At 42.8% G+C, this 15,542-nt stretch overlaps 1 protein-coding gene across 2 annotated transcripts in view; it reads left to right on the top strand.

Moving 5' to 3' along the window:
• Positions 1-15,542, top strand: part of Ush (Zinc finger protein ush) — a 238,936-nt gene that overhangs the window by 153,587 nt on the left and 69,807 nt on the right. The window contains exon 1 of one of the 2 annotated variants that reach the window (XM_076778008.1): positions 7,798-8,150. The exons of the other annotated variant lie outside the window; for it this stretch is intronic. Within the exon in view, the coding sequence (XP_076634123.1) occupies positions 8,084-8,150 (67 nt within the window). The 5' untranslated portion in view covers positions 7,798-8,083. Of the gene's footprint in view, positions 1-7,797; positions 8,151-15,542 lie in introns of those variants that run through there. 2 annotated transcript variants of the gene reach the window in all.

Genomic DNA, 15,542 nt, shown 5'->3' with positions numbered 1-15,542 from the left:
CACTCGTCGACGATTCTTACAAAAGGAAATGATTCCTTCGACGTTTCGCCACCCTCGTACGAAAGACGAACGCGCGAACCCCCGGGGGCGACTTGCGAGTTTAAGAATCATTACACCGTATGCAAACGAATTCTCTCCGGTCTCGTTGTCGTTCGTTTCTTTTTTCTGGTCGGAAGTTATCGACGCCACGCTCTTGTCTGACAGACTGTAACAACGTTTCGAGGTCGATTACACGGGCAGTCAGTCGACGAGGCGAGATACCCCGGGCGCCGGTTGCAGCGTGCACTTTGTCATCGTCCGGCCGTGCCCTCCGGTGCGCCTAGGACGGTGAAAAAGAGCCGGACACTTTTTATCGTGCGGCGCAATTATGATTAGCTCCCAGCGGAGGCGTCGCGTTCGCAGCCACGGCGATTAGGGCAGAGTTCGCCTCGTCAAAACCGCCCCCGCGCGGAACAAATGGTCCGCTTACGCCGACCAACGCCACCCCCTGGACCTCGCGGAAGAGCTTCTCTGCGTCCCCACACCCCCACCCCCTCCTTTCTCCTGTCTCCGTTTCTCTGCGTTTCTCCTGTTCCTATCCGGAGCACCGCGAGGAGGAGAGCGAGCCGAGGGTAGCGCACGGAGATTACGCAAATGAGAAATGACCATCAGGCTATCGGAGAACTTCGTTGCCGGCTGCTCTCCGGGTTTTGCGACATCTGCGACGAGGATATACACGTCAGAACGACTATCGCGGAGGTCACCGGGCGTTTTTAATGCGGAGACCGGTGCACCTGGGCGCACGCAACGTCTGGGGATATTTTTTGATAGCGCCGGGAACGCGGACTGTAACCAGGGAGGTTACGTTACGAGTCGGGCGAAGGAGAATTAATGCTTCGCGGACGTCGGAATTGCGAAGCTCGATTATCTTCCCGGATTTAACCTCGACCCGGGAAACGAAGCTACAAACGAGTAAAGCTAATATTCTTTTATGTGATATATTATTAACTACAGTCGAACGAAAGCTTGCTTCTCATCGTCGTGATTTACTTGGTTTACGGGTTTCGATTTAAGATCTATCAGTTTTTAAAGAAACAAATTTTCTGTATTTCGAGGAGTAATAACAGACACCTGTAGTATAATTCGTATCGCGTTCCTTCTTCGTACTTCCGTCTGATATCCCCCTCTGCTCCGTTAGACGCTAAGGAAGTTCGTCGTTTCTAGTGTCGACGTTGATTATGCCAAATCAAGGTACCTAAATTTTTTGGCGAAAAAAAAAAATTTCTAATCGTTCTGGAAAAATTATTTATGGTTGCGGGGGTCGATTACAATCATTTTTGGTCATTAGACATACCCCCGAAATCCTACCCACTTTCAAGAAAAAAATTCGAGTAGATGCAGACTATTTTGGCGAAAAAAAAAACTTTCAAATCGTTTTGAAAAAATTATCTTCGATTGCAGGGGTCAATTACAATCATTTTTGGTCAATAGATATACCCTTGAAATCCTAACCATGTTCGAGAAAAAAATTCCTTAGTGAAAATATAATTTCTGACCAGAAATGTCTGCCCGAATTTTCATGCGAATCTTTAAAACGTCATAACTTCTGAACGGATGGGACGATTTTAATGTTTAAAAAACCAAACTACGCGTATTTTAGTGTAGAATATGTACAAATCGTAAAAATATTCGAAAAGTTGGTCCTTGACCCCGCAAAATGAGAAAAACCCCATAAAAATGGTCCAATTTTCAAACAGCCATAACTCCTACAATAGTGAATATATTTCAATGAAACTTTTTCCCGAAGTAGGCAACTTTTCTGTAGGGCGTCAAACAAAAATACTAAAAATGAAAAACGAATTTTTAAGAAAAATCGACAGGGGGTAGATGCCTAAATTTTTTGGCGAAAAAAAAAAATTTCAAATCGTTTTGAAAAAATTATTTTCAGTCGCGGGGGTCGAATACAATCATTTTTGGTCAATACACATACCCCCGAAATCCTACCCACTTTTGAGAAAAAAATTCTTTACCGAAAATATCATGTCTGACCATGAATCAATGATTTCCCTGAAATTTCATGTGCTTCAAATCGTTCTGAAAAAATTATTTTCGTTTGCGAGGGTCAGTGACAATCATTTTTAGCGAACAGACGTATCCTTGAAATCCTACGCACTTTCGAGAAAAAAATTCGAGTAGCCGGCCAAATTTTTCGACAAAATTAAACAAGTAACCTTTTCGCGCTTAATGTTTGTGGGAAAATGCGCTCAATTATGGCAAGTCTGGTTACGCTGTGTCCTGCGTTTTCAACGAACAGCAAGTTTCTCGCGCGAACCGAACCGGTGTCGCGAATATTATAAAATCTAATCGCCGGCGTCGAAACGAGCCGACGGCGATAGTCGAACCGAGACAAAGAGTACGGTTATTAGATACAGCCGTTCCCTACGTGTCTTACGATCGTCCTTATCGTTATCGCCATTAGTCACGGAGCCCGTTGTGCCGCGTTACGGGTATCGCACGGCGTTATCGGCATCTGTTATCGGGCCGCGCTATCGGCGAAGTTCAAGCTTCGTGACGCCAGTGACAGGAGGTAACTTTGCTGGCCCGAATTCTACCAATACGTACATACGACTCGCCTCGGTTTCTTTTCTTCGCGAACGACCGTATAATTCGTGCAATCGAGAAACGGTTACCGCCGATAGGGCACCCCATGAACTACAATGGAAACGTTGTTTACTAGCGCGACTCGAACGATGGACAGTTTCGATTGTTCGATCGTTGAGAATTTCGCGAGTGGTTTCGAACAAGTTTATGCTAAAACGACTGGGTAGAATCGATGGTTAAAATAGCCTCGCTCGTTGCAAATACGCACGATTAACCAAACAGATATTCTTAGGAATTCTTACCATTTATTTCGATCAAATGTTTGTTATACTCCGTTCTATCTACGAATTTGTTTTTATATTAACCTATGGCGACCTCTTTTCAGAGGTTTTATTCGTTTAATAAATGTTTCGACGTTTAATTTGTATCATCTTTAATACAAAAATATTCGTTGTTAGCACGTACGCGAGATTATGGATTCCAATAAACGTGTCACGAAGTACGAAATATAACTGATACGATGAATTGTTAAAATAAACAGTTTCTCGAAAGGAACAAATTTCCTACGAATTCGTAATATTTAACTTTTTACAAAAGCTCTGCAAGCAAGCGAATCGTGTGTATGAAAAAGACTATTCCATATTAAGGCAACTGACTCTCAATTGACTGAAAAAATCTGGAAATCATAATCGTGTCTACGTAGAAAAATTGTCGAAAACGATTCCGATCCCTTCCACGAGACGGTGCCGTGTCCAGGTCGCATCAGCTCCTCCGAACAGTTGGCCGCGTAGACGCGAAAGGGAAAAGCGGCATGTTTGCCGTGGCATTATCGTGAGTTAACAGAACACGAAGACCCGGAGAAAGAGAGAACGAGAAAAGCAGGCGTAGACGGAAGCGAAGAGAGAGGAGAGTGATAACAGGTAGCCATTGCCACGGGTCTCCAGGCCGCTTGGAAACCAGTGATAGTGCTTCCCTGCAGGAGCGAGCATCTCGCTGCGGTTACGTCTTACCCTCGCTTTTAAACAGTCTGTCGGAAGAAGCTTGTCCGTCTCGTCGAAAGCCTTCCCGCGTTAATCGCGAGCTCGAGTCCGGGCTGGCCCAGAACCCGAGGCTTACAGTTAACCAGAGATTCCCGCGAAAAGTCTATCGAGACCTTTGGAAGTTGCTAAAACGATTATAGTCGCGCTTGGAGAACTGTGGATTTCGTCAAGTTACGTTGGCTGTAAAATTGGGCGAGTTCGATTCGACGGAAAACAGTGAGAATTGTTACGTTTCCCGCTGAGAAGCCGGAAAGTCAGCTGTACGCGAGTTTAGTTCGCAACATTAACCCTTAAGTGGATTATTTGGGGCATCTGCAAGTTCAAAATAATAATTTTTTAATACGTATCAATGTACAATCCTCCATTAGTTTGTTAAATGTTTTAAAGGAAATTTGATTTCCATTTACCAATTTGATAAGAATCAACGCGTTCACTGTCCGGTCTCTCAGCGGCGTATCCAAAAACATGGTGTCTATGACCCGTGTACGTGTCATAGACAGCGAACGTGTTAAATAAAATAATTTAGTTGATATTGATACTCCACTCGAGGGTTAAAGTTCTTTTTAGCTCGCGAGCAAAGTGCAAAAGGCGCAAGTTTTGCGACACGAGCGAAACATTGGCTAGTGCGCGTTTCGTACAATAAAGGGTTAACCTTAACCATTCTTCGCGACTGTCAGACGAGCTCGCATTACGGAAGAAAGCGCGCTCGTTTCGCGCCGGAGAATAGCGGCAGATTTCCTTTCAGAATTCGCGGCACGACCGCCTCGGAAGGCATACAACGAACTCCTCGCGCCAGGAAATACGTCGCAATCGGTCGCGAAATAAAGCACGACCGCGCTCCGTTACGGAATAGAAGGCGATTTACGTTTGCCGCGCGAGATAGAACACGATCGTCGTTGTATTATGACGTTAAGTGCGCGCTAACTTGCCACGAGGCCTCACGCGCGCATCAGTTCGACGCTAAAGATAATTCGCGTAAACCTTTCCGTCGAACAAACGCAACGATTTGGACGAAGTTTCTCATTGTCGTCTTTAAACGAATTTCGAGGTCAAACGCAACGTTACGTTGATTTTAAGTTCTATTAGAGAAAACAAGAATTCTGAATTCTTTACTACTAAATACTATCCTAAACAATGTTCAATAGCAAAGTACATCATCTTACTTGGACATCTTAACTGCACTATACAACATTTCTTAACCACATTGTTCATCCAAATTGAACACCACTACCCTGAACACTGTTCAACCTCAGAGTACATCATCCTGCTTGATCATCTTAACTGCCCTTTACAACATTTTTTAACCACATTGTTCATCCAAATTGAACACCACTACCCTGAACACTGTTCAACCTCAGAGTACATCATCCTGCTTGATCATCTTAACTGCCCTTTACAACATTTTTTAACCACATTGTTCATCCAAATTGAACACCACTACCCTGAACACTGTTCAACCTCAGATTACATCATCCTGCTTGCTCATTTTAACTGCACTTTACAACACTTCTTAACCACATTGTTCATCCAAATTGAACACCACTACCCTGAACACTGTTCAACCTCAGAGTACATCATCCTGCTTGATCATCTTAACTGCCCTTTACAACATTTTTTAACCACATTGTTCATCCAAATTGAACACCACTACCCTGAACACTGTTCAACCTCAGATTACATCATCCTGCTTGCTCATTTTAACTGCACTTTACAACACTTCTTAACCACATTGTTCATCCAAATTGAACACCACTACCCTGAACACTGTTCAACCTCAGAGTACATCATCCTGCTTGAACATGTTAAGTGCACCTTGCATTTCTTAACCACGTTGTTCATCCAAATTGAACACCACTACTGTTCAACCTCAGGGTACATCATCCTGCTCGAACATCTTAAGTGCACCTTGCATTTCTTAACCACGTTGTTCATCCAAATTGAACACCACTACTGTTCAACCTCAGAGTACATCATCCTGCTCGAACATCTTAACTGCACTTTACAACATTTCTTAACCACATTGTTCATCCAAATTGAACACCACCACCCTGAACACCTTTCACCCGCAAACTACTATCTTCCTTTCGCACGAAAGTTGCTTTTGAGATCGACTAGCTTTCCATTAATACCTGGGAGGGGGGACGAAACGAAAGAAACGTAGAGAGACTTGGGGCGAGCCGAAAAGTCCGTCGATCGGGATCCAGTATTGGAACGAAGCGCGTGGCCCGTTCGTCCAGCATTCAATTACCCTTATCGGCGTCCAGGTGTCAGGCGTTATCAGGCGCGGACCGCAGGCCAGCCGTGACGAAAATTTCGCCGGGCAACCGGGCCTCCTAATTGTCAGCGGTCGCACAATTAGCCGTCGGTTTTCCGGCCGCGCGTCGCGCGTGTTCGCGATCGATAAGATGCCGATCGTGCCGGCTTATCGGGCAACGAGCGACCGATAAGAGTTGGTCCCTGGAGCTGTCGGAGCGGGCACGGGCCGGCCGCGATACGCGGATTATCCGCGGGGCTCGTTTATTCCCGCGTACGCCGCTACAACGACGACAATCGGCCTATCGAGCCTCCTCGTGGCCCCTCCTAGCTGCTTCCCTGTCGAAATTAGGATCGTTGTTGCCCTGGTTTCCGTTACGCCGAATATTCGACTGCCTCTTCCATTCCCAGCGCTAACGCGCCCTTTGGATCCTTGGGAAGATGGAGTGGAACTGGGCCTGGATTCTATCGAACGTTGCATTTTCGAGAATCTGAAGATACGCCTTCAAGTGATGAAAATCGTGGATGAAATCGGAGATAACTAGAAAGAGGATAGCCGAACTCGTCTGTATGTTATATTTTGAAAAATTTAAGGAGCCTGGATTCTCTGTGTGTTTGTGACTCAAAGCATTGGGAGAAGACGAAGAGACAAGAGGTTGCTCTTTAGGTTCTTCTGAAGATAATTAGGAAGAAGGACAGTATGGAAGTGGCAAATTGGAAAATGATTGTCTTTTGGAAGATCGTATGGAACACGTGAGAATGATGGATGATCGTGGATTGAATTTATCCGTCCTTCCGGTGGTAATAGTTAAGGTAACCGAAGCTTGATTGGTGGTTGGAATGTTTCGAAATATTGCAAAAGGAAAGCCTCTTGTAGATCGCGAAGAAATTAATGATTAATGAATGTGGAAGCTGTGCCCGGTTAGTCCACCCTTCTAGAGACTATTAGCGTTACGCCTGAAGCTCGGTTCCTGATGGTCGAAGAATTAGAAGAGAATAATGAGACCTGTAATGGGATCACAAAGGACTATTCCGAAGAGAATGTGGAAGAACAATGAGGAAGATAGCTGAAACTAAATTGGAGGATCGTAAGGAGACCTATAGCGGATTGTAAAAGACGCCTGGAATGGTTGATCAACGCAGGCTAAACGTTTCTGTTTATCTATTCTTTGGATTCTTCCGAAGACGATAAGAAAGATCGATAAGAACAGCCGATTCTTGTGCGTATCGTGTTAAAGAGGATGTCGAGAATAAGTTTCTTTGTCTATTCTATGTGACTTTTCGAGGATAGTAAAACAATTGAACCTGGATCTAGATCTTCGTGTAATACAAAATTAAATTGACTAACAGCTCCATGGAAGTTCAACGAAAGCAAACGTTAACGACTGTAACAGACTGGTTTTGAAAAATCCGTACACCAATGGCTCGTTCTCCATAGAATTAAAAAGCGACAGCCATCGTATGGAGCCTATCCTTTGGGCACAACAAGAATTTTATTTCAACTTTGTACCTTAAACATCGAGACGATAACGATGAGCAAACGTGAAATCGAACGAACGCTGCCAGTCGAGCGGGGTTCGTCTCGCTGCGCGAGAGGCTCGTGACAATTTTTTCTGTGAGATCGAATCGGTTCAACGGAGGCGATTAAAGGAGATAAGGTGTCTGATAATCGATGGAGATGTCGATAAGGGTCGATGTACGCGTCGCCTCGCAAGGTTATCGGTCGACTAAACCAGAGACGAGTTTGGGCGACCGTTTCTCCGCCAATTGTTTCCGTAACTGTCGGTCGTCGAAGCGTGATAGAGCCGCGGATACTGCGAAATCGCGAACGCCGCTGGCGGTTGGTTAAGCAGGGATCGATGCTCGCGAATGTAACCGATGCGTCGCGATAGGAACGAATCGTAATCGGTCTCTCGCGATCGCCAGGCACGGTCGTGAGCTCGTGACGGTAACGTGACGCGGTATCTAGCCCGGGATCTATCGAACGTTGATCAATCTGATCGCCGGGCCACCTTGGAAATCGCGAGCGTGTCGACAGTTGCGTGAAGTTGACTCACCGCGGAATCGCGCGTGCTCGACCGACGAGCGTTTCGAGAAATTGGAAATTGGTGCGCGAGTGTGAGACTTGGTGGCCGACGAACAAGATGACGTTCGTCCCTGTTGGATTTGCCTGCGATCGGATCGGATAGAGAATCGCGAATTTCGACGCGATGAGTATACTGTTGTGGCGGCAACGACGAGCCAGTCAGCTGAGAACGGAGACCCTCTCCTTGACAAGTAAGTGGTTTTATCGGTGCAAATAAACGATTCGACGGAATTAACGCGTGGTATGGCCCCATATACGAGTCATAGACAGTAAACCTGTTAAACAGTCGGTGTCGAAGACATTCTCGATCGTCGTTTATTTCAAAATGGAAAAAGAACGAAACAATGATCGTTTTTGTCGGTAAAAACTGCATTTTAACTCCTTGACGTATGATTTAATGGTAGTTTTCGAACGTATACTATTTAATTTTGTTCAAATTTGCTCGTACAAGAAATGGCCACGAGAAAGAATAGATTTGTTTTACGAATACCTCGTGAACGTAAAAATCTGTTGATTATAATGTTTATGTAAGATTTGATGGCGAGTAGCTTCATGTTTGGGAAACTTGACATCAATATTAAAATAAAATATTTGTAATAGTTTCACCCTCGAATGGGGTGGCAGGTCCTGGGTTGAGAAATACTGTTATACGTATGTCCTTTATAAATAGATTACCAAAATTGTCTATCGTTAGTATCGACACTCGAAATACTACGATCTATTATCAAACTTGTAAAATTTGTAATACAATATATTTGATCGCGTATTAACGTTATACGAGGGAAAAAATGAATCAGGGTCGATCGACAGAGTGTTGCGGCTATGTAAGAAGTCATGGATCGTTGGTAGCCAATCATCGAGCTCGTGTCACGGATCACTGATCGCCGATTAGTTTTAATTGTCCGTTCTTCAGAGTACACTATGAAAAATTGTAGATAGAATGGTTAATTACTTTTGCGTCACTCTGTAAACAAAATGCTCGCTCGTAAATTCCGAAGTTTCGTATCGTGCGTTGTCGATCGATTATCGGTGTGTCTTCTTAACAATGTTATCTCGTGTAAATTTCGAAATTTCCCACTCAGACAGCTTGTAGATTGTTGCTCTCGAATGTAACATATCGACTGATTAAAACTGTTAAATAATCGTCTATGCCAGAATACGTTAAACACAAAAAAAAGACATAAAATGCAAAATCGCATAAAATACAACCGTACGATTTTTCTATCATTTAGCTTTTTGAAAGGCTTTTCTCTACTCGATACGAAAAATAGAGAAAAACGAACGAATTCGATACAGGGATCCTCTGATAAAAAGTTTCCGATCAAACAGATTTACTTGACTGTAGAAAAAGTTATTTTTACGCGATAGAGGTGGAAAACACGTTCGCTACTAGCGAAACAATTATTTTTATTTGAATTATTATTAACACAGAGATAAATATTTTTCTTTATTTGTAGAACGATGCGTTTATGAAACGAGAAAACTTCTGAATTGATAAAATTATTATACCATTAAAAAATGAATAAACGAATTGGTATCGTTAGATCAAACTCTCTTCTTATAATTCTTTGTTATTAAAGTTTGCCGTACATTTAGATTTAGATTAATTCATTTCTTTTTTTAATCTTCAGTCACTTTACTTGTAAGTACCCACGACACTAAAAGAGATAAACATCAAGGTACATCGTTAATATACATTTTCACTATCATATCCAAAGTATAGTGAGTCATAAAAGCATTCGTACTGCATCGTTCGCAGATTTCAAACAGTTGATATTTTCTTTGAATAAATAAACAATTACAAGACAATTAAATAAACGATTCGATACGATAAAAATGTAAGATGTACCGAACAATTGTTTTATAATACGACAGATCGTTTGAAACATATAATGAAATCAAAATGTGGCGCGACAAAATATTTTTGTAACTGTTCAATTGTAAATTTCTATTTTCGTTATATTATATCGTTATTTCCCGTAAAAGTTTATATCAATCGAATGCTTAATTAATACAATGTACATTTTTATCGATAAGAGTACTATAAAATTTATCTTAACAAAATATCAACCATCCAAAGACAACAACGAGTATCTGATGTATTTTTAAATTAAATCTCTTACCCTAATAACCATATACATATTTCTTTTTATTATTATACTTTGAATAATATTCTACTGCATTTTTACTTTTATTTTGCAAAATTTACATTCTCGTCTCAAGTATTAGATTTTTAGCAACATTCAAAAGTATTAATATAGTCGAACTTGTTACTTTCCTCTATCTCGTATAATAACAAAAGAAATCAAATGAAATCTTGTATATTGCATACTTAAACCACACATAAATGTTTTAGTTAATATACTACTGAAAATGCCTCTTTTTAGAAATACATTCGGAAGCCTTGCTTGGGGATGGGGACACGTACATCAGTGTATACGAAAAAATGTTTACGTACTGTAACGTAAAACGAACGACAAATATATTTTGTTATGATTTCATAACGCTCAGGGAGGGGCTATCGCCGTCATCGCCCCTCCCTCGGGCCCGCCTCTGTTTCTATTCATTTATCAAGGGTTGTATAACAGGTTGTTGCAAAGCAGGAAAAAAATGTTTCGATCCTCGATAAAAAATTAATATGTAAATCTCGATCCACTCGGGATACTAGCAATTTTCCAACGATCGATTCAGTTTCAGTTTCAGTTTTCCTTTATTAGGGCGCGTGGATGGTATACGTACAGCCCTTTGAAACAAAATTCTACATTTTCTTACGTAGTTTTCGTTACATTTTCTCTCGTTACGCTAAGTATATCTAGTAACAAATGCAAAATGAAAACAAACGCAACGTATCTTAATTTTCTATCGCTAATTAATAACAAAGCAACATAAAATAAACAAAATAGATACACTAATGTAAAATTGTGAACACGATACTTTGCGGTCTAGCCTATTCTATCTTACTTCTAATACTCTTGTGGTGACACGTACATTTTATTTTATTTTTCTTTTTGAGCCTTGGTTTTCTTGTTTCAACGATCGATCACAGCGAGATTCCGTCGGTCGGTTCTCTCGATTCCGACGAGGGTGATCGAAAGCAGGCAAATAGAGAGAAAAAGAGCTGGTTTCGTCGAACGTTGCCGGTCGCGGCCTCGGAGCGTTAATGGGAGGAGTTCATTAAGATCGCGCGATTAGTGGCTTATCGCGGCTAAGCGAGGCTCGTTACTTTGCCGTGACGTCACTTCCTCCCTGTGTCGCCGGCATCGTCGTGCGTTGCCTCTCTTTCCGTTCGTGCTTCCAACTTTCTGCCAGTCTTTTGTTCCCCGAATTCGAGCTTGCGCGCCCGCCTCCACCTTATTGGACGAGCACCACGAGTACGCACGAGTTATTCGATTTTCCTTACGTTGAATCGGACCAGAACACTCTTGGAACTCGAACAATTGTTCATCGTTTGTAATCTCGGATGAATTTGTTGAAAGTTTACGAATAATGGCCATTTGAATGTTAGGAAATAGGGCGATACTAGGATCCTTGAAAAGCTCCAAGATTTGAGACCTCTCTATAGTACATTTAGGATTTTTAAAAAACTAATGAATTTTTCAATGACCAACCAGTGAAGATTATGGAGCTTGATTTTATGGTCTCAAATCCAATCGGTTAAAACAGTTACCATTTGGGTTAGGTGTTAAAAATAAAAGTTAATAAATTTAAAAATGAAAGAATCTTTGAAGAGGGTCGTCTACAATTAATCATCGTTTTCGTTTATTTCCTAGTTTTCAAACCAGTTTTCTTCCAATTACATCGCGCGTAACGTAATTTCAGTTTTAAAATAATTTCCAACCAATTACAAAAATTACAAAATGGATTATCGACGTTGTATCGTTAGCTTTTTGTTTCGTTTCCAATAGTTTCGAGAGTTAGGAGACGACAAAAGTTTTGTCGACGCTGTTCGAGAAACTGTCGGCCCGCAATTACACGCGACGATACAAGACACTGATACGACTCAGATCGTAATCTTTTTTTGTTTTTATAATCATTGGTTTCGTTATCGCGATATAATCTCGAAAACGATTTTATTGTCGAGCAGCGATAAGCTTGTTAAGTCGTCTAGACGATGATTAGAAGTAAGAGTAGGTTTGATCTGATCGATCTGGTCATTGATCGATATCGTCGCCCTGTCGGTTATCTTTTTCTGGACTTTACTCCCCCGACTGTTTGTTGATTTCGTTCAATTTTGTCAGCTTCTATTTCTTCTTCGATTCCCTTCGACTTTACGGTCGACGCTAAACAGAAAATTGCTATTCTTGACGATAATAGAAAATGGAACGATAACCGATACCGATAAACTCGTGGAAGCATTGAAAATTTAACCAATAGCGGGGAAGTAATTTCGTGCGTGTCAGTTGCTATCTTTTAATTGTGTCGACTTTCTGTAATTTCCTTAAACGAAGGTCTCTTTCAAGTCTCGAACGGTACACAGTGGCACTCAGTGGTACTCGTTTCTTATTTTAATCCGCTTTATTTATGTTTGATCGTTGCACAAAATTCCGGTGCAAAATTCTATCAAAAAATTTCACATCTTCCGGTGAAAATTATTATTAATGTTTGATCTTTGAATGTACGAGTTAAATACTAAAATTAGTATTCGAGAAAAAATATTGTATTGCGAAAAACAAATGGTTCTAGCAAGGAAACAATCAAAGTCTACCAAAGTGGTACACGTTTACTCAATTTTGCTCTATATCGTACATCCATGCTTCGTTGGATTTCTAATGGTGCACCAAAAATGGCAATTTTTGAGCAACGTTGACATAAAACTATGATTCAACAAGTTTGCACATAGCTTTTCTCGTTAAATATTCCGATTCCTTGTACCTTGAACTAAACGATATAGCAACTCGAGTAAACAATATTTGTTACTTCGAATGTCATTTTGCTCCATTTCATTTCGGTTTTAAAAATGAATTTTGCTCTATTATCGTACGTCCATGCTTCGTAATAAGAATGTGCACGGATTTCTAAATACGCGCGAAAAATGGGAATTTTCGATCGGCGTTCGTGTTCCCGTTGGTCCGGATGGGTTTCGTGGAGCGGGACGCGGAGTCACGGCGATCGTTGCCGCGATTTCGAGGACAAGGGAAGGCCGAGGATCGAAGAAGAAGGCCAACGGGAAGGGAAGAACGGGGACGAAAAAGGAGGAGGTGGCGCGCGGAGGGTTCCACGAAAGGCAAGAACGAAATAAACGATAAGAGGGACGCCGGGTTAACCAACAAGCAAATTAACACGTGGGAGGGTCCGATCGGCAAATGAGATAATTGTGCAACGAGGGGCCCCTCGGGCTCTCCGCTCTCCTCTCTCTGTCTCTTCGTGTTGGTCGATCGGTTCCCCGGGACGATTCCGTCGGCCCCCTTCGTTCATCTCCTCGCATGATCTTTCGCCGGCCACGAGTCGATCGGGAGAGGCGTGTTACCGATGGATGGAACCCCATCGATGGATCGATCTATCGATCCGGTACGCTTACCGTGGCCTCTCGCCAGCCCTACTCGTCGGCTCTTTACCCGCTTCACGTCCTTCGTACACCTCGTTTGCCATCGAGATTATAGGCGAGCACCGACAGCCACGGGCCTCTTCTAATACTTTGTAAGTTTATTTGCGATCCGGGGCTGTTTGTATCTTTATTTATGAAAGTTCCCCGGCCGGAAGGAACCGAGGCGCGCGTCCATCGGGCCCCCGCCTCCATTTTCTCCAGCGTCGATGTAACGGTTACTCGTATTCGTTCGCTTTTAATTGGAAGGCAACTTGTTCGATACGTATTCTTACCACTTATTTTTACCGTACGTTGTTTATGCGTTGCGATATTATTTACAACCGGGGAACCCTAATACTCGTGAAATCGTAAATAACGCTAGTTTAATTGGAACGCGAAACGACAAATTCACCGTTGTCGAATATTTGAGGGACATCGGTAATTGTTTACTTTAGGGGACCTTAACTCCGATTTCGATGATTGTAAAATATGTTATAGAAAATAAGATTCTGAACAACTTTTTCCTATACATATAATGGCCGCGAGGCTTCAGTTTCCGAGATATTCCTCACCGTACGATCACAGAAGTACCATTTTCAATAAAAAAAAAGTGTTCCAAACTCACTAAATTCTCATTACCTTCATTGGAATCAATGAAAGTTGACATGGAACTATGATTCAACGAGTTTGTACTTAGGTTCAACTATCATCTAACGATACAGCAACTCGTGTAAACGATATTTGTTACTTCGAGTGGCATTTTTGCACACGGTGCGCCGCAGAGCGTTTCTTTCAGGCGCGTTTCGATGAAATGCAGTTCGGTTCGAGTACGCGTGGGCGGGCTTCTGGGTTTACGGTCCCCGGGCGGTGGACAATTAAAACTAGGACTGAAACGAGCCCGAAGACAGGGATGGGGAGGGAGGAACTACGTGGAAAAGAGTCCGATAAACCGGGCTGATAGCGCGGCTCCAAACATTTGCCCGCGATAAGATCCCGTATCTCCTGAGAAAGCCCGGTTTTTATGCTCGTGCACGTTCTCCGTGTCCGTTTCTCCGCGAAAGCACCCACTGTCGACGTAACGGGAGCGAAGGAGACGGTGACAACGATCGAGACCGTGGAGGAACGAGGACGGGGCAACGGCAACCCGCGTCTGGCATGGGCCACGATGTTGTTGTAGTACCGGCCTCAGATAGAGATAGCTATTTTTAATGGAAGTTCCTTCGAGTGCTCGAGTGCCGATAGCCGAGCGCCTATCTGCCGGCTGATATTTTTAATATCGGAAACGGCCAGATGGGGTGGCGGAGGAGAGAGGGTCGGCTCGGTAGATAAGTCTCTCTCTCGGTCGGAGAGCCAGGCGATAGCGTTTGGATCCATGGCCGGTGTCTATCTCTTTTCCATCCATTTTTCCTCCTCCCTTGCCGATCTGTCGTTCTCTTTTTCCCCTGCCCCTCGTCCCTCCGCTCCCAACGACCGGGTCCCCCGTTTTTCTCTCGCGATCATGATCTATTCCCGGCCTCCGGATCGTGTCTCGATCGCGCTGACGCACGTCCAGGAAGGCGTCGCGCGGCGTTTCGTCAATCCCCCAGACGGTTTCTACCGTTGTCAAAATAACATAGAATAATAATCGTTTATTGTAAACACAGGTAATTACACGTATCTAATGATATAGCGATAAATAAATGGCGGATAGACAAATTGCAGGGATGGTACAGCTCTCGGTTTCGAACTGAACGGGGGGGCGAACCTGTTGGATGTCAGTATGTTTCATCGTGTTTGAGTGCATATTCTTCTGCATACAAAACTGCAAAACATCCCGAATTCCTTTCCTTGGTGATTTCATCGTTTGACCACTGACTCAGTTTGGAAGCTCACTCTCTGTCTCGCCCTTGGTAAGAGAATCGAATTGTTAACTGCCACGCCAGTTTTCCATATCCAAATATATCCTCAACATTTGTCCAAATTATAGCATGAAACATAGAAACATTCGACGATTCAATTTGTTATATGACAATATTCTAAATTAAAGTAAGTGTTAAGAAAAACCTACAGTAATGATTCG

This window comes from Colletes latitarsis, chromosome 11, assembly GCF_051014445.1.
Source record: "Colletes latitarsis isolate SP2378_abdomen chromosome 11, iyColLati1, whole genome shotgun sequence".
Taxonomy (NCBI): domain Eukaryota; kingdom Metazoa; phylum Arthropoda; class Insecta; order Hymenoptera; family Colletidae; genus Colletes; species Colletes latitarsis.
The sequence above is the reverse complement of the archived record's forward strand: the minus strand, read 5'-3'. Positions and strand labels throughout refer to the sequence as shown.